Here is a 19314-nt window from a genome sequence, read left to right as displayed (position 1 = left end):
GCGTTTACTCCACATTTTCTTCCAGTTCGCCCATTCGTCCTCACCTTCACGGTTCTCTTTCTGAATTGGCTGTTGTTTTTCAGCTTTTTAGCTGCATGGAGTATGTTCAGTGTTGCTGCGTTCTGATGGAGGCTCCTTAAGCCGTCTTGTGTATTTTTGTTGCACTTTCTCTCTTCTCTTGGACCTCCGCAGGAGGAATTCTTCAATCTGTCCTCTTCTCTCTGCTTACTGAGTCCCTGCAAAGGGTTTGTGAAGTGTCGCAGTCTCTCTGTGATTGTGTGTTCACTTTAATATTTATTATTTTCGTAAATGTGCATAAACCTCAAAATGTGAACAGTGATCATCTTTGAGTGATTTTTTTTCTCCTACTTTTTCTAAGTCTCCAAATTTTCTATAATGTATGATAAGGTGGAAAGACATCTTCAAGACTTTGGGCAAATAACTATGTCTGAGCCTCAATTTTCACCAATTAAATATTTCATCAATAAAAAAAATGAGCTCAATGCTACCTGCCTCCTTGGGTCGCTAGCGGGGCCCGTGAAAGCTGTGAAAGCTCCCAAGCCAACCTAGACAGAGCCGGCGAGGCTCCCGGCTGGTTTTCTTCCTTCCTCTGTGAGCCTCACTGGGTCACAGGTGAAGACTAGGGATTCAAGGTGGGCAGTGGGGGCAGCTGGAGAATCAGGGGAGGTGAATGACGTGAACTATGCCGCTTTGACAAAAGTCCTTCGAAATAGTGTGTTCAGTGGAAAGCACTCATCTCCAAAGTCATCTGGAATATTTGCCTCCAACATGTTGGTGCTGTCTCTGGCAGTCACTCCAAGCCGCAGTTTCTGCCGTGATAACTAGGACAGGTATCTCAGGTTGGCTGTGGGGACCAGAGACAGAGCAGGCATTGTCTCACAGTCCCGAGGGCCTCTCAAGGATAGACAGACCCTCGCCCCATCTTCAAACCACACCTTCCAGACAGGACTCAAAGGAGAGGGTCTGCAAACTGCCTGAGCCTTGCTCACTCCCTGGGCTAACACACACTTTAAAGGAATCCCACAGCCACCGAGCGAAAAGCTTGCTACATTGCATTTGATTCTGTGCATTGAAAGCAGCACTTGGCTTCACACACACGTTTTAAACAGGCCCCATTTTTCCATTTCTGCTTCTGTATTGGGGGAGCCCTCGGACTCTCTTGCAGCTCCGGAATAGGCGCTGAAAACGTGTGTTAATATTGCAACAGCAAATATGAATCTGCAGTTGGGGCCGCTGGCGCCGGAGTGGTGGATGAAAGGTGGCCGGAGTCGTCTCCACCGGGCCAAACCACCTGTTACAGGAGAAGGCGAGCGGCCTCGCTAAGCAACGGGACGTCCTGTGGGCGGGGCGGGGCTGGGCCCGAGTCCACTCGGAAACTTTCGCTGTAGGCGAGACAGACCCGCCCTCTGGCCCCTCGGGCCCAACCACGCAGTGGGAGGGCCGGGATGCAGCGAGGCGAGGCGCACCATGATTGGCGGAAGTGTGGAGTGATTGGTGGGTGCACCGGCCGCTCAGCGGCCCGAGCTGGCGCCGCATCCGGGGTGCCGCGTCTGGAGTGGAGGGCGGCCGGAGGCCCCGCCCCTGCCCCGCCCCTGCCCCGCCCCCCAGCACCAAAGGCCGCGCTAGCCGGCGCTTCAGCAGTCAGTGCTGCCTACTCCCCGCGGCCGCTGCTCTCCCGGCCTCTCTGCGAACTACTTTACAGCCGGTCCAGAGGCCCGAGAGCGTCGCGGCGCCGCGTGCGGCCCACTCACCGGCCGGTGAGTACTTCGGGGCCGGGGCCTTGGCGCGGTGGCTATGGGCAGCGCGCAGGAGGCGGGCAAGAGCCCTGAGGCACTGCACGCCTCGGGCCTCAGTTTCCCCTTCCGAGCTGATGGGTGACTGGTCCCAAAGTCCCGGCAAGGTCCCCGAAGTTGGAGGATCGGGAGTCCCGCCCTCTCCGCGACGGGCAAGGCTACCCCTGTCCCGGGCCCGGACAGGTGACCCGGGGGGCGCGCCCCTGGCCCCCGCGCGCTCTCGCCCGGAGCCCCGCCGCGGCCGGGACAGCAGGCCGGAGAATTAGAGTGGCCCGGCGGGCAGGCCCCCTCTCCGCGCCCCGCTCCCCGCCCGAGTTGCCCCGTCATGCCCCTCCCCCGCGGGCCCGGGACCTACAGCCACCCTCGGTGCCCGCCCTGCAGCTGGAACGCGCCTGGGCCCCCAGGAGGTGTTGCGAGGGGAAAGGGGGCTCAGTTTCCCGGGGGACCCCGGCCTGCCGGAGAGGCAGCTTCGGGGTCACGCTGAATCGCCATATCCCACTTAGGAGCGCCGTGGCCGTTCCTCTCCCTCTTGGGGCTCCTCCTCAGAAGGTTCGGGGGTTCAGTGGCAGCCCCTGGACCCTACCTGGTATGAACTCCGCCCTCTGGACCATTAGTTTCTTATTTGATCAACGAAAACTTTCTGGAGAATCCTGCCCAGCCCTTTTGGATGTGATGGAGCCCTGGTCTCTCACCCACTTAGTAGTTGATGTTACTAATTCCAAGAAAGTAGCATTTGCGCAACCCCCACCACCCAGATTTAACCCTCAGTAGCCTTAGGTGAAGTTATCGTCCCGATTTGCACCCCAGGAAGCTGAGGCTCAGCAGGGTTTGGTGCCAGCCCAGGACCACGGAGCTGATCAGGCAGATCCTGGTGTGAGGCTTCTGCCCCATCTCTCCAGAAGCAGCCCCGCCTTTCCTCACCTTGGACAATGACCCCTGGCATTTGGCCCAGGGCTTTGCAGTTTGTAAAGGGCTTTCTCTTCTGCCAGCATCCATCACTCAGGGAGCTGTGCCCTGGGTATCCCATGTGCTGGCTGCCTGTTCTCTGCAGCAGGGGAGGGAGCCCACGGGAAACCCAGAGGCCCCCTTTGCTACCGTGCCCACCTGTTTACTTCTGTCTCCAAGGGTCTGTGATTGAATGGGGGCTCCTTTGTATCCAACCAGGGAGTTAGACAGAGGTTCCTCCACATTCCAGCCTCTTTTCCCTGCCTGCTCCTTTGTCCTCCTCCCTTTGCAGATCCAAGAAAAGTTGGCTGGGAGACCCCATCTCATCTTCTTTCCCAGGATGGAAGAGCATGGAGGGGGTCTCTGACTTAGGCCTCCCCTGCCCATCCCCGATCAGGGCTGGGCGGGCCTCTGGGGCTGGTCACAGAGGGGGCCCTAGCTCAGTCTAAACCCTCAGAGATGCCTGCACTACCAGACAGACCCCGAATACCCGTCCATGATGCTAGCGATAAGAACCATAATAGGTCAGGAGCTTCATGCCTACATGGCTTCCCTCCCCTCCCATGACCCTACCTCAGGAAGTGGCACCACTGCAGCCAGCCTCAGCCACAAGCCAGGCCACCCTGGTGCCCCTCATTCCTCACTCCCACTTGGTTCTCTCCCGTCTCTCCTGCCTCGGATGCCTGCCCTGGTTCAGGACCCTCGCCTCTCCCTGGACGGCCCCCAGCCTCCTCCCTGTTCCCGATCCAGGCCTGGCTCCGCACAGCCTTGCTGGTTCTTCAGCTGCCACTTCCTCTGGCCTATCAGGTCAAGTCCACCTCTTGAGCCAGCATTCCTTTGGGCCTTCGGGGACCCTCCTTGCTGTTCACTCATCCTTCCTGTGTCCTCTCCCCAGCAGTCACCTCCCAGCCACCTGCATGTTCCTGGCCGCAAGGCTGGCTCACTGTCCCTCTGCTGTCTCCTCTCCTGGGCACACCCCTTGCTGGAATGCCCAGGCGTCTCTCCTTGGCTGGCTCCTGCCTGCTTGTTCAGAAGGCTGTCAAGGCCTCCTGCAGGATTCCTGGCCTGCCTCTTCCCACAGTTGAGTGAGGGCCTCTTCTGTGCCATCTTTGTGGGTATCTGTTTAGGTGTTACCCTTCCCATCTAGACAAAGCTGCTCCAAAGCTGGCCCTGGATGAGACTTCTCTAGGGCAGGGGAGCCCAGCACAGTGCCTAGCACAAGATGGATCTACCCTCAGTCCACACCTGCTGACCATCCAGGTCAGGCCTGGAGCAGGTGCCAGGTGTGTGGTGGGGGCTTGGCCACTGTGGCTGTCACGATTGCTGCTGGGGGCAGCCCCAGTTCACCTCCCTCTGTGTTCCTGTGAATGTGCCACATTGGATGGAGCTGGAATGTTCCTTGGTTTGGCCCTTAATACTCTGAGCAAAAATAGGTACCTGGGATCCACCAAGGGCTTTGTGCCCTTGTCTTGAGGAGCAGCCCTGTGCCAGGGGGCTGGGTCAGGCCAGGCCAGAGCAGATATCCCAGGACTGGGACCTACTGGGCCTGCTCCCTTAGGGCTTGGTCACAGATGGGTTTTAAAATAACATTTGCTTTAATTTCAAAAACATTACAAACTCATTATAGAAAACTAGGGAAATATATTTAAAAGAAGAATAAAATGAAACCACACATAATCTTTACCCAGAGATAGCAAATATCCTTTTTAGAGGGCATTTTCTTCCATTTTTTTTCTGCAGATAAATTTTGTTTTCATCCTAAACTGACTCAGGATAATATCTTATGCTGCTTTCAATCCTTCCTTAACAGTGTTCTGCAGACGCTTTCCTTGTCTCTAAACTTTCGTGTATGAGGTCACGTTTAACAGCTGCACAGCGTCACACCATATGGAGGAATGTGGATTTTATAGCCAGCTCCTTTCTGGACGGTACTGAAAGTGCCATGTGATGGACATTGTGTGTGAGCTCCGAGGGCATGTCCAGTGAATCCCCTGGGCTGGCATCCTGGAGGTGGCGGCACTGATCAGAGTGAGAACATCATCTTGGCTTGCCACGGGGTCTGTTTCTGAGGCGCTGACTTAGGAGATGGGGTTGTTCCCTGAGAGAACAGAATGGGGGTGGCCTGGGCAAGGGCCAGAGCTCTTAGGGCAGAAGGCCACATGTGGTGATTCTGCTGCGGTCTGAGTGGACGCTTGGTCCCTGCAGCCCTCTCCAGGGTGGTGGCCTCTGAGCTGAACTCCTTGGTGCCAGTGTTTGTGTTTAGATTGGATAAAAATACGCCTCAGTGCTCATGGGGAAAGAATGCTAGCAACTCTGCTTTTGTGGATCTTACACAGTGACGGGTTCTAAGCATTGCTCTGGTCACCAGTAGGGAATTGGGGCTGACTGCCCCACCATGCAGGCAGGAATCTGGGGGTGAAGAGCAGATGCAGCTGGGGCTGCCTGGATGCCGGGGCCTGGGAAATGGACTTGCTAAGGTCCCACAGCATTATTGCCTGTGGTGCTCCTTCCCTAGGCCGGGCTGCCTCAGGCTTCTGCCCACATACATTAAAGGCTTAATATATGCCTGGCGAGGCAGCAGGTCTTCTGAGTGAATGAGATGTAGCCCCTGCCCTTAGGGCTCACAGTGGCCCGTCACCTGTAGGAAGACTCGGAGAAGGAAGGAGCAGACAGCAAGCCCTTCCACCTGGAGATCTTGTTCTGATCTTCGTTGTCCCTGTGACTAACCATGACCAGGAATTGTTTTGCTTGTTTTGAAATAACAAGCCCTTTGATCCAAACCAGAGTCGACCAACCCTCAGGGAACCTGAAAATTAATTGTCCTGTATTCATCCATTCTTACTAACCGGAGATTTTACTTTAAACCGTTTTATTTTGACAGCGGTGTGACATTCATGGTACATAGGCCGGCTAGAACCTGTTTTCCTGAAATTCCTTTTATGATGTGTTTTCCAACCCAACATGCCTTTGTTTAGCACCTGAAGTAATGGCTTAGGGCTTTTTAATGCCCAATAGTTTGCTTTCTCTTCCATCACACACATAATCCTCATAGCACCCCTGTGTGGGAGGTGCGATCCCCATTTTACAGATGGGGAAATACATAGTGAGGTCAAGTGGCCACTAGTAAGGGTAACCAACACCCCATGCCCTGTTGTTTCTAGCTGTAACTTCTAGCAGAGGAGGGAGGGCGCTGCTGGAGAGGTGATCACCTGAGTGCTGTGTGTTTACCTGAGCAGGTGAGGAAGGCAAGGACTCAGGACACAGCTTGGAAGCTCCCACAAAGGAGGTGTCACTGGAGCCCTTGACTTGAAGGGGGCTTAGGGTCTGGGCTGGGGGAGGTGCAGTAGGAAGGCATTCCGGAAAGAGGGCCTGCAGAAACAGAAGTGTGGAGGTCAGCAGTTGTGTGCTGATGTGGAAGGGCGGCCAGTGGTTGCAGTGAATGGGCCCTGGGAGAGAGGGTGCAGTGCCTGTCAGATTTCAAAGTCGTCTTTTTCAGAAATGAGCTTGCAGAAGCTTTAGAATTGGGCAGGTCTGGATTTGAATTTCAGCTCTGGTACCTCGAGCTGTTTGGCCTTGAGCAGGTCTCTCCCCTCCCTGCATCTGGGTTCCTGTCTGTGAAGTAGGATGAGGTTAAAGGATAAAACATTCCCCATCTATAACACTGGGATGACAATAGGACCTGCCTTCCAGGGCCATTTGAGGAACTTACGAGAAAAGACAATATCGAGAACAGAGCCATTGGTATTAATGGCAGAGATGCCCTGGCTAGGTCAGCCCTCGGTAAATGTGCCCCCCTCTCTGTCTGAGAATGCGACACCTGACCTTGGGGTAGTGGAGGCCATGGAGTTAAGGCAGACCATGGCCACTTGTAGTTTGAAGACCTGACTTTTCCCCATCTCGGGTGGCCCGGTGGCCTGCACGACCGTGGTTCTGTTTGCCCAGAACGTGTGAGTTCTATGTGCGATCCTGTATTTCTCTGCTACAGCTGACTAAGGGTGCACTTAAGTCTGCACGTGCAGTTAAATGGCTGGTTTTGTGGAAGGTGCTAGTTCCCGGGAGCTTGGAACTCGGAAACAGGATGGAGCAGGCTCCCAAGCTTGACCACCATGGTTTGCACCTGGGGGATGTTTTAAACTAAGGGCTCACTCGCTCCAAGGGAGGAATGTCTGGATTAAAATCTGCAGAGTTCTTGAGCAGCACAGATCTTATCTTTAGGACCCATTTGCAGCTGGGAATGGAGCAGAAATGGTTGTGTATGAAGCCTGGGGCCACTCCTGAGTCTTCCAGTGATGACTACCCCCAAAAGTGTCCTCTGGGCACCTACTGGGGCCCGGCTCCATGCCAAGCACTGGGTGTTCAGAGGTGGCCGGGACCTGACTCCCTCGTGCTGCCCATGGCATCTGTTCTCACTGGGTCCTCACAGTTGCCCCCATCCCCATTTTCAGATGAGGAGGCTGAGGTGCAGAGAGGGCTGTGGCTTGCTCAGGACCACACAGCTGGTAGGCTCAGAGCCAGGAGCACAGGACCGTGGCAGCTTGGGGCTGGGAGCAAGATTCTCTGGTTACCAGCCTCTGCCTGCTCTGTGCCTCGGAGGATGGCTGTGGCCCTGAGTTTGGGAGGGTGATTTGGGAATCTGAGGAAAAGTTTCTGCAGCCTCACACAGCAGGTACAAAGTCCAGCAGCGTCGGGGGTTTGCATCCCACCCCTCACGCTGCTCATCCAGGGCCCCATCTGGGTCCCGGGGCTCCGGATCCTGCAATGCTTTTAGCTCTGTATCTGTGGCTGGTGGTTGTCCTTCATTACAGGGATGGTGGTGTTTTTCCATGTTGCTAAGCAGCACGTGAAGGCCTCTGTTGAATAAAATAAAGCCGGCGTGACACGGGTCACAGGATCTCCGTGTACTCTAGGCTCTTCTAATGCCCCGACCACACTGTTTGCCTTAGTTTGCTTTTTACTGTGTGTTAATTTCCTGGGCATCAGTCCTGTGACTTTGGTGCTGTGGGTAGGGCTGTGGAGCAGCAGGCCTGGGTATGACTCCTGGCTCTACCAGATGGGCTCCCCCTCTTCTCTCCCCTGCCCTCCTCTCTCCTCCCCAGCTCTCCTCCCCTCGCATATTTACTTAATTTTACTCAGTACCAGCGAATTAGTTTCCTAGGGCTTCCGTGAGAAACTACTGGAAATGTGGTGGCTTAAAACAATAGAGGTTTACTCTCTGATGGTTCTGGAGGCAAGGTGTGGGCAGGGTGGGTCCCTCCGGGAGGCTGTGGGGAGGCTCAGTTTCTGCCTCTGTCCAGCTGTTGGCAGTGGCCAGTGGTCCTCACGCTCCGTGGCTGCCGTCACCCATCTCCACACGTCCCTGTTACCCTCCTCCTTCTGTAAGGCCATCAGCTATTGGAGCCAGGGCTGACCTACTCCAGGCTGATCTCATCTCATTCAAGATACTTAAATATATCTTCAAAGACCTGTTTTTCCAAATAAGGGTGTGTTCACAGACACTAGTGGGCACATCACATGGGGCCCATTTCAGCCTCCTGCAGCCGGACTCCACATGGGTGGTCTCTGGGTGTTGCCATCATCATCCCTGTTTCTTGTATGAGGGAAGACCAGGGTTGTGTGGCTCATGTCTGGTGAGGAGGGACTCCAGGCCTTGGCATGTGCAGGTCTGAGATGGTCAGTGCTCTGCCATCTCTAGAGTCACATGGGTGAGTGTCCTCCCGTGGTTTCCTCCCTGGAAGCAGAGCTGGCCTGTTGGGGCTGCACTGAGTGTCAGTGAGATCCTGTGAGGAGTGTCTGGCAGTTCCTGCCTGCCTCCATCTGCTTTTCTCTCTCTCCAGCAGACCATAAGTGCCGGAGCAGGCTCTGCCCATGCTGGGGGTGCCTGACCCTGGCTTTTCTTCCTGGCAGGATGGACTCCAACACTGCTCCGCTGGGCCCCTCCTGCCCACAGCCCCCGCCAGCACCGCAGCCCCAGGCACGCTCCCGACTCAATGCCACGGCCTCATTGGAGCAGGAGAGGAGTGAAGGGCCCCGAGCCCCCGGACCCCAGGCCAGCCCTAGCCCTGGTGTTAGAGATGCAGCGGCCCCTGCTGAGCCCCAGGCCCAGCGCACGAGGAGCCGAGAAAGAGCAGACGGCACCGGTAAGGGGACAGGCTGGGAAGCCCAGGCTGGAGCTGTTCAGGGACAGCTGGGTGGGAACGGGGTCCAGCTGCCCCTGGAGGGTCCCCCTACCAGGCGTCCTGAAGTTCAGCATCGTGCAGCTCGCGTGCTGTGCACAGGTGTCCTCTGGGGCCACCCACCTCCTCTGAGCCTTGCACTTGTCACCTGTGCAGCCTCGGAGCCTTGCACCTGTCACCTGTGCGGCACCTACTCAAGGTGGTGCTGGTGTGCACCCCCGCTCCTCTGCAGTCCTGCTCTTCCCAGGCCTCTGCAGCACTTCTCAGCTTCCGTTTGCAACAGCGTCTAAACATGGAATAAATTCACGGGCCCTCTGTAGCCAACTAGGGTGGCAGGCCAGAGGCAACGGCCACATTCTCAGGAGTGAGGCCAAATGCGGCAAAGCCTTTGGTGCTGGGTTTCTCCTCTCCCTGAGGGAGACTTATGAAGGATGGGGCATCCTTCACTCCATCTGGAGGCAGGATGCTGGGGCCCTGTGTATTCACAGCAGAGCTGAAGCCCTGGGTGTTCACAGCAAAGCTGACTGAGGCCCTGGGTGTTCACAGGCAGAGCTGACTGGGGCCCTGGGTGTTTGTTTACTGCAGAGCTGACCAAGGTCCTGGGTGTTCACAGGCAGAGCTGACAAAGGCCCTGGGTGTTCACAGGCAGACCTGACTGAGGCCCTGGATGTTCACAGGCAGAGCTGGGGTCCTGGGTGTTCACAGGCAGAGTTGACTGAGGCCCTGGGTGTTCACAGCAGAGCTGACTGAGGCCCTGGATGTTCACAGGCAGAGCTGGAGCCCTGGGTGTTCACAGCAGAGCTGACCGAGGCCCTGGGTGTTCACAGCAGAGCTGACCGAGGCCCTGGGTGTTCACAGCAGAGCTGACCGAGGCCCTGGGTGTTCATAGCAGAGCTGACCGAGGCCCTGGGTGTTTACAGGCAGAGCTGACCGAGGCCCTGGGTGTTTGTTTACAGCAGAGCTGACCGAGGCCCTGGGTGTTCACAGCAGAGCTGACCGAGGCCCTGGATGTTCACAGGCAGAGCTGAACGAGGCCTTGGGTCTTCATAGGCAGAGCTGGGGCCCTGGGTGTTCATAGGCAGAGCTGACCCCGAGGCCCTGGGTGTTTACAGCAGAGCTGACCGAGGCCCCGGGTGTTCACAGCAGAGCTGACCGAGGCCCCGGGTGTTTACAGCAGAGCTGACCGAGGCCCCGGGTGTTTACAGGCAGAGCTGACCGAGGCCCCGGGTGTTTACAGCAGAGCTGACCGAGGCCCTGGATGTTCATAGGCAGAGCTGACCGAGACCCTGGGTGTTTATTTACAGCAGAGCTGACCGGGACCCTGGGTGTTCACAGGCAGAGCTGACCGGGGCCCTGGGTGTTCACAGGCAGAGCTGACCGGGGCCCTGGGTGTTCACAGGCAGAGCTGACCGGGGCCCTGGGTGTTCACAGGCAGAGCTGACCGGGGCCCTGGGTGTTCACAGGCAGAGCTGACCGGGGCCCTGGGTGTTCACAGGCAGAGCTGACGGGGGCCCTGGGTGTTCACAGGCAGAGCTGACCGGGGCCCTGGGTGTTCACAGGCAGAGCTGACCGGGGCCCTGGGTGTTCACAGGCAGAGCTGACCGGGGCCCTGGGTGTTCACAGGCAGAGCTGACTGGGGCCCTGGGTGTTCACAGGCAGAGCTGACCGGGGCCCTGGGTGTTCACAGGCAGAGCTGACCGGGGCCCTGGGTGTTCACAGGCAGAGCTGACTGGGGCCCTGGGTGTTCACAGGCAGAGGTGACAGGCTTGTTGGTTCCCAGGTGGTGGTGTGAGGGTGGTAGGTGTGAGCCAGGGAGTCCGGTCCCTGGGCATCTTCTCCAGCTCATTGAGGCCTCGGTCATCCTCCCCTTTTGCCAGAGAGGCCGCTGTCTGGGGGGCTCAGCCCCAGCTCATCACTGCCCTTCCCGCCTATGCAGAAGCCCCAGACCCACGGTGACTGCCTACTGTGTACACCAGCCTTGCCCATGTGCCAGGGCGGGACTCCTCATGGCAGTCCTGAGAGGGGAAACTGAGGCACTGAGTCTTGGTGACTTGCCTAAGTGACCCAGTGAGTGAGAGATGAGGCTCTCGAGTGGCCCAAGTTTCCTTCTTGCCCTGGTCACCTCACTGGCTGTGCCACAGGGCCTCCCTATTGCGGTCACAGTGAGCTGAGGCTCCCTCATGCTGCTCATGCTGGACATGCCCTCGGAAACTCACCACTGCCTGGGCCCTGTTTGTCTTTGCATCTCCTGGAAAGATCACTGTGCTCCTCTGCTTTGTTTTGGAGGCCTCTGGGCAGGCGAGGGCCTGACCCCAGGATTTGGGCCCAGCCTCATGGCTTTGGGGGAACAGAAACCAGGGCTTGGAAGCTTGGTTTCAATCTGGGTAATGAGAAGAGCCTGCAAAGGACAGAGTCCAAGAGTGTGTGTGTTTCAGATAAGAAGAGTCAGGAAGCAGATGTGGTTTGTTTGGCCTCTGCCTCCAATGTGGGGGCGGTGAAGAGCAAGCCTGGGAGCCCAGCCCCTAACACTGGGCTGTGCAGCTGGGGGCAATGGGTGTCCCATCTCCCAGTCCCTGGTCATTGATGTGACCACAGCAGGCCTGGTCCTGCATGCCCAAGGGCTGCAGGGAGGGCAGGGCCCAGGGTCCCTGCAAGTAGCAGCTGCTGCGAGAGTCTTATTTAGCTTCCCTATCCACCTAATAGAGGTGGGTGAGCCTCAGTTACAATGCCAATAGGTGACAGCAAGGGTGGCTATTTAACTGACGCCTCCCCGAGCCAGGTACCTTTTTAGGGCATTAGCCCACTTGCTTCTCCAATAGCCCTGGGAGGCAGGCTCTGCTGCTGCCCCATTTTTCAGATGGGCAAACTGAGGGATAGAGGGCTTAAGTAGATAACCCAGCGTCCTGAGGGTGGCGAAGGGTGGAGTGGAGATTTGAATAGACACTGGAGCCTGTGTGACTCACTATGGGCCTGAGGTCAGCTGTGCCCAGGGATCCCCGTGTCACAGGGTCAGAGAAGTACACAAAGCAGGTTGGCCTGTCTCTAGAGCAGTGCCTGGCCAGGCCCTGGTGACAGGAATGAAGGTTCAGGCCTGCCCTCCAGGAGCTCTGGGCAAGATGGGAGACAGAAGTGAACAAGGAACTACATTCTGGGGGCTGAGTACAGCACTGGGGACAACCCGCATTACAGTCCCCCAGGGGGCCCCCGGAGAGTCTGGTCACTCTTCAGGGCATCAGGAGGGCTGCCTGGAGGAGGCATCATCTGAGCCTCATCTGAGCTGCTCCTTGGCCTATACCCTTGGGAAACAGAAGCAGAGCAGCCATGGGGTCGCCCTTCTCTGGCTGCCTCCCTGAGGAACTGACCTCCTTCTCAGCTTCCGTTCAGCAAGGTTGGGCAGGGGCTGCCTGAGAAATGTCACTGGTCTGGAGCCCCACACTTCCATCCTGTCCTGGCTCTGTGGCCTTGGCAAGTCACCTTCCACCTAGGGAACCACCGCCGATGGGTCAGGGCTTGGAAACTCAGGTGCTCCTGGGCCCAGACAGGTAAAGAAAACAGTGACTCAGGCTAGAAAGGAGACCGCAGGGAGTTGTGAGGCTCTTGGTGTCCACGTGCCAGGGCGGGACGCCTCATGGCAGCCCCGGGAGGGGCACCTGTGTCCTGCATGGAGTGGGGATGCCCACGTGCTGAGATGTGTTGTCTGTTCTGATTTTTGACAAGGCTGAGCAGCCGAGATCATGCCAGCAGGCCAGGGCCAGCACCTGCCTGTGCCGGCTCCGCCAGTGCTGGGCGTGCCTGACCCCAGCTTTTCTTCCCAGTGACCCGTGACTGCCCGAGAGCTGATGGGCGAGGGGCCGCTTCCTCACAGGTAGCTGTGATGAGTCCTGTGCTCACCTCAGTGTTGTCTTCAGCTCTGGGGAGACCTGCTGTTCTGCTCAACAAGAGAAGAGCTGGGCTTTTCACACCTGGTCCTAGGTGACCCAGCAGGCACAGAGAGGGGTAGAGTTGATGCCAGGCCCCACTCAGCCACCATGACAGTGCTGTGCGAGGCCACGCCCTGGCAGAGAGTCTGTTCTGGGCCTGTTCTGTGCGGCCCTGAGGCTAAAGGGCGGGTTCAGATGCACAGAGGGACTGGCCTGATGTGGGTGGGAGGAAGGAAAGCAGACTGTTTCCTGGACCTTAGCTTCAGGCTGGGCATTCTGTGGCTAGCATGTCCTTAGCCTGTGTTAAGTGTGCTAAGCATGCAGCTCTGGTGGGCACTGAGGCCTCCTAGACACCAGCTGAGGCCCCACCCCTTCCCACTGTGTGGCCCTGAAATCTCCTGCTGCCTTGGCCATTCACAGGTCTACCAGTAAGACATGGCCCGGGGTTGGTGGAGGAGGAAGGAGGTGAGATTCAGGAGCTCTCAGAGCCATATCCGCCACCTCGCCTCTGAGCAGCGGCACTCTTGTCTCTACAAGTCTCTATAGCAGTGCTGCCACCGCCTTGTCCAGGGCCCACCCTACTGTGAGGTGGCGCAGCTCACTGAGACTCCGCGGCAGTGAGATGCCCTTATCTGCTGACCCCAGTGTACCATGGTGAGCGGCCAGCCCGCACGACTGCTGAATCTGCCAGGCCTCCCAGCCTTTGGGGTTAGGGGGATTGCTTTGGCAACCACAGGGACACAGATACAGATAGGAGCAGGAACCCTGGGTACGAGGTACAGGAAGCACCACCCAGGAAGCGCTCCCCAATGCTGACCGAGGCTGCATTGCCAGCCAGAGCCACTGGGCGAGGAAGGGAAGAAGGGACTTCGGAGCGTGGGGAAAGCAGGTCCCCCAGCTACTAGACTGAGGGTTCTTCCCAGGCAGAGACGGGGGACACTAGACCCATGAGGAATTGGCTGTGGTGTCAAGAGGTCAGCCAGGCCAAGCAGGACCCTGAGGGTCAGGGAAAGAAGGGGGGGCTGTTGTGAGTGGGTGCAGCTGTTAGAGGGATCATTTACATCAAAGGCCAGCGAGGAGGCGGAGCAGGGAGAGAGGAGTAGCCGGGCCACAAGAAGGCTGCGGGACAGGTGGATGGGGGCGTGGGGAGAAAGTCAGGGTGGCCTCCTGGTTTCTGGCTGGGCTGCCGGGTGGACGGTGGTGGCACAGCCTGAGGTAGGGTCCTGGGGGTGGTTCCCAGCGGGGTCCAAGCATAGTCTTTGATGAGGGTGAAAAGGGTCCCAGGAGCAGCTGGGGTTCTGATGTAGATGTGGGAGTGTGTGGAGCCCCCACTGCCCAGGGAACAGGCACAGTAGGAAGCACTGCTGAGGGGCCTGCTGGCTGCTCAGGTGTGTGCTGTTGATCATTTAGGAAGCAGCTGTCACACCTGTTATTGATCCTGACCTGGCCCATCTGATTGCTGTGCTCCTGCTGTGCCCCCCACACCACTGTGAGGACTGGGCTGAGGGTCAGGTGGGGCTCAGTCTTCTGGGAACGTGGCAAGGTGCCTGTCCTGCTTGTGCGCCAAGCCTCGGACATCACCTCCAGGAAGCCTCCCACCGTCTGCAGTCACCTGCACAGACCCAACTCTCACTGATGAACGTGCTCGTTCTTGACAGGCCCAGGGTGAGCTGCAGTGAGCTCAGGGGTCCTGCCTCTCAGTTTGGTGCCCTCGGCTCCTGGCACTCAGACTGGCATGTGGTCATTGCTCAGGAAAGGTACACTGGGTCAGCAATGGGGGCCCAGTCCGCAGTCCCTGCTCAGGGCCTGTTAGAAGGATGCCCTCCCTGCTGGGACCTCCAGACCACTGTGCCCTGTTCCCGCCCCAGAACTCAGCCAGCCCTGGGAAGAGAGGGCTGAGGACCATTCAGCCTGTTCTGTTCATTCACTAGAACCATTGTCAGTGTAAGGCTGATGGGATGCCTGTGGTGCAAAGTGACCCCAGCTGCCCCATGTGGGGGGATGCCCCGGTGGTGCAAGGCCACCACCCTGTGTGTGCTCTGTCTCTGGCACAGGGATGATGACAGCACACAGCACACTCTCTTTTCTTTCCACCTTTCCCTTTGGCACAGTCCCTTGTGGTGGGCGTCATGAGAGGAGCAGAGAGATCCTGGAGGTCAAGCTTGTCCAGGACCAGCACTGAGGGAGGCAGGGCAAGGGCAGCAGCACCCTTAGAGAGGGGAGGATTACGTCATATTTATTTACTACATGCCTAAGATCACACTCAGGTTTTAAGAGCATTTGACGTACATCCAACAAGCTTTAAACACTACAGAAGCATGTCTAGATGCATGAGTAACGTGAAAGTGGAAGCCAGCTGCCCTGCTCCCAGCCCTCTCTGGGAGAATTTTGTGCACGTTTGGAGCCAGCTGTTTGGGAAGGGACACCCCAGCCACTGCCCCTGGGGTGGGTTTGATGCTCTGTGTATGGGAAGAAACCTTCTTTCCATCCTTTTCTATTCTGCAGAATATCTGCTCAAGTCAGGGAGTTGAACTTGGCAGTTCAGCTGCTCAGCCAGGCAGGTGCTGTGTCCTGGGCTGTGCTAGGATCTGGGAAGGAGAGAGGGCAGCTGCAGGCCCCGTTTGCAGTGGCTCCCTCCTGGGACCTCTGTTGTTCCTCCTCACATCTGCTCGCTGTGTACTGTCCAGTGCTGTAGTGGAAGCTGGGGGCAAGACGGGAGATACCCATGGACATAGATGGCACCCATGAAGGCTGGTGGAGTCTGCGATAGATGATGGATGATTACCCAGGTTTCAGCAAGAAATGGCAGTGGGCTGTGCCAGGAGCAGGTGCATTCTGGAAGGGGCGCTAGATAGTGCCTGAGAAAATGAGGGTTGTTGACTGATTCCACGTGGCATCCATGAATCTCTCAAATGCATAGGGCCCATGCATGACAAATAATTTAAAAGATGACTGGGCACAGTGGCTCACGCCTGTAATCCCAGCACTTTAGGAGGCTGAGGTGGGCAGATCACCTGAGGTCGGAAGTTCGAGACCAGCCTGGCCAACATGGAGAAACCCTGTCTCTGCTAAAAATACAAACAATTAGCCTGGCATGGTGGTGCATGCCTGTAATCCCAGCTACTCAGGAGGCTGAGGCAGGAGAATCACTTGAACCTGAGAGGCAGAGATTATGGTAAGCCAAGATCACTCCATCCATTGCACTCCAGCCTGGGCAACAAGAGCAAAACTGCATCTCATAAAAAAAAAAAAAAAAAAAAAAAAAAAAATTCTGTGTATTGGGGAGATGTCCTGAAATGTCAGGCTACGAATACCTTCTGTGAAAAATTAATTATGGACTAGAAGAATCTTTTTAGACCACCGTATATAGGCTTGGACCTTCCATGTTCTCATTTTTTTTTAAAAAGGGAAGAATAACATGACTTGTGAATTTAGTCAAGAAAAGAGATTTGAATTCACAAGAGGTGCTGGCATTGCGCTGGGAAGTACAGCAACAGCCCCAGAGTCTGCTGGGGAAGTGGGGAGGGAAAAGAAAGCCTCCTCTTGTGGACACCAACTCTGGACCACTCACTTACTACAGAGCATCTCCTTTCAGCGTAAAGCATCCTATCAGATTGATGTTAATGATCAGATTGAAGCTGCCTCAGAGCAGTGATGTGACCTGCACCAGGTTACACAGCACCTTACTGTCGAGCATGGGTCCACACGTGGGTCAGCGTCACTGTGATTGCTCACGTTGCTCTGTGAGCCATGGCCTTGGTGCCTGCAGGCTTTATGTCTACAGCTTCTGTAGGGATAGCCAGCCTGCTGCTGAGCCCATGGCCAGAAAGCACGCTGTGGGGCTGGCAGGGTGACAGCAGCAAGGAGGGAGAGCTGCCCTTGGGATTCAGGGAGCACCAAGGTCTGGGGCCTCTGGGGAAGGGTGGGTGTCCAAAAGGGCTGCCCTGTGGGGCCTGATGCCATCTCTGAGCAGCATCCTTGGGGGACCTCGGCAAGGAAGCTGAGCCTGAAACTCTGGGGAGGAGTTGTGTCCAGGGAGAGTTACGTCCAGGGAGAGTTACATCCGGGGAGAGTTACATCCGGGGAGAGTTGCGTCCGGGGAGAGTTACATCCAGGGAGAGTTTCGTCTGGGGAGAGTTACGTCCGGGGAGAGGTACGTCCGGGGAGAGGTACGTCCGGGGAGAGTTGGGTCCTGGGAGAGTTACGTCCGGGGAGAGTTACGTCCGGGGAGAGGTGTGTTCAGGGAGAGTTACTTCCAGGGAGAAGTGCGTCCAGGGAGAGGGACATTCAGGGAGAGTTGCGTCCAGGGAGATGTGCCAGGGAGAGAGGCATCAGGGAGAGGGATGTTCAGGGAAGAGGGACTTCCAAGGAGGGGTGCCTCCAGGGAGGGGTCCTCCAGGGAGAGGTGCATTCATAGAAAAGGGCATTTGGGGAGAGGGGCGTTTAGGGAGGGGTTCATCCAGGGAGCGGGGCCTCCAGGGTGAGGGGCATCCAGGGAGAGGGGTGTTCAGGGAGGAGGCATTTGGAGAGAGGGGCCTCCAGGGATGGTGGCGTTCAGGGACAGGGTTGTCCAGGGACAGGGGTGTCGAGGGAGGAGGACATCCAGGGAGAGGAACCTCCAGAGAGAGGGGCCTTTGTATTGGCGAGTTGCCCATCCAGAGAGCTGGAGTGCATGTGCCTGACCACGAGAGCTTTTGAGGAATCCGTCTAATTCCTCCCTTCTCCAAACACATGCCTCATCCTGTGAGGGCCTCACCTGCCGCCTGCAACTTGGAGTCATCCCAGCTTCCCTCTGCCCTTTCCAAACTGGGTGCGACCCATTCTTTCTGCCTTTGCACCTGGTCACGTCCCATGCTGTCTCCCACTGGAGTCATGTCTCCTGTACACCTGGGTCCTCTGAAGGCAGTGACCAGGCAGCCTTTGGTGCTGCAGAGCTGGCTCAGAGCCTGGCACGGGCTGGTTCTGGGAAAGCCCTGGGTGAATTGGACCAGAAAGGCTGGTCCTCAATGTAGTGTCACTGGGAACCAGGCAGGCTTTCACGTTGTCAGCCAGGCTTGGGTGAAATGGGTGAAACTGCATGATGCTTTTGTCAATTCAGATAACTTGTTAGGAAGTAAAATACAGCATGAACTCTAGCTGATGTTTGGACCCTTGGTCTAATAATTCAACTGCAGAACCTGTGCTAGGAAAATCACTTCTCAGAAAAGAAGTGGTTCACGGCACCATTTTATAAAACGAGGTTATTGGGAGCAACCTACAGACCTGAAGAGAGGAGAGGAGAGGCCCAGCAACCTGAGTGTGCGTCTCCTTGGCGGATCTAGGAGCCACCAAATGGTGAGCTGACTGCAGCGCATCATGGGAAACCTGAGAGCAGTCCTCTGCTGTGGACGGAAAGTTTGTGTCTCCCATATTCCTGTGCTGAAATCCTCTTGCCCAGTCTGATGGTGTTAGGAGGTGGGACCTTTGGAGGTGATGAGTCATGAAGTGATGCCTTTACAGTGGAATTAGTGCCCCTATAAAAGAAGCCTAAGAGAGCTCCCTCGCTCCTTCCACCCTGCGAGGAGGCAGCCAGAAGACCTGAACCAAAAAACAGGCCCTCAGCAGACACTGCGTCTGCAGCACTGTGATCTTGGACTCCCCAGTCTCCAGAATGTAAAGAAACCCATTTCTGTTGTTTGTAAGCCGCCAGGTTGGTCTATAGTATTAATATTTTTGTTATAACAGTTCAAACAGACTAAGACATTCACTCTTAAGTTGGAAAAGGTAATATCAAGATGTATATACACTGATTGTAATCTCCAAAAATGTGTTTATCGTTGGTACCGTCAAGGACAACATGAACTTGATTTGCTAGGGTGCTGGGCTTTGGATACAGGTTTTTTGTATTATTTAGGTCATGGGCTTTCAAACGTGAGTCCTTGGGTCTTTCTAGGGCCCCAGCTCAAGCCCTAAGCCAAGGGGCATGAGGGTGGGACTTGGGCCTGTGCTCCCCTCCTTCCCATGCCTCCCACCCAAGAGCTTTGAGTTGCCGTTGAAAAGCACCCTACCCGTGTAGAGTTTGCTCACCTTGCCCTGGAGCTGTGTGTGATTGGAAGGCAAACTGCTGCTTTCTGGGCATCTTCTCTCTCTGGGCCTGTGTCTGTCCGTACTCCTGGCCTGGATTTGAAAGTGAAGTAGCAGCAGACCTTCTGAAGACCCTCTGCCACTCCCGCCGTCCTTCTGACAAGTGACAAAGTCTGGCTTTGTGACATGTGTGTTTGTTTCTTCTGTGTTAAAGGGCCCACAAAGGGAGACATGGAAATCCCCTTTGAAGAAGTCCTAGAGAAGGCCAAGGCAGGGGACCCCAAGGCACAGACTGAGGTGAGGACTGCAGTGCTGTCAGGGAACTCAGGACCCAGCCCCCAGCACAGCGGGCCTGGCCATGAGCTCCACAGCCCACAGAGAAGCTTTGGTGTCTGAGAT

General features: G+C 56.5%; 1 protein-coding gene across 2 annotated transcripts in view; it reads left to right on the top strand.

The window, feature by feature from the left end:
• Positions 1-1729: 1729 nt before the first annotated feature.
• The window catches only part of WFS1 (wolframin ER transmembrane glycoprotein), a 35714-nt gene continuing 18129 nt past the window's right edge, over positions 1730-19314 (top strand). The window contains exons 1-2 of one of the 2 annotated variants that reach the window (XM_064365614.1): positions 1730-1778; positions 19130-19212. In XM_064365614.1, coding sequence (XP_064221684.1) covers positions 19147-19212 — 66 coding nt within the window. In that variant the 5' untranslated portion in view covers positions 1730-1778; positions 19130-19146. Of the gene's footprint in view, positions 1779-8639; positions 8897-19129; positions 19213-19314 lie in introns of those variants that run through there. The other variant, XM_064365609.1, reaches the window with a different exon arrangement.

The sequence above is a fragment of the Aotus nancymaae genome, unplaced genomic scaffold, assembly GCF_030222135.1.
Source record: "Aotus nancymaae isolate 86718 unplaced genomic scaffold, 86718_ANA_hifiasm-v0.15.2.pri h1tg000006l, whole genome shotgun sequence".
Lineage (NCBI taxonomy): Eukaryota > Metazoa > Chordata > Mammalia > Primates > Aotidae > Aotus > Aotus nancymaae.
This window is presented reverse-complemented; position numbering and strand designations above follow the sequence as displayed.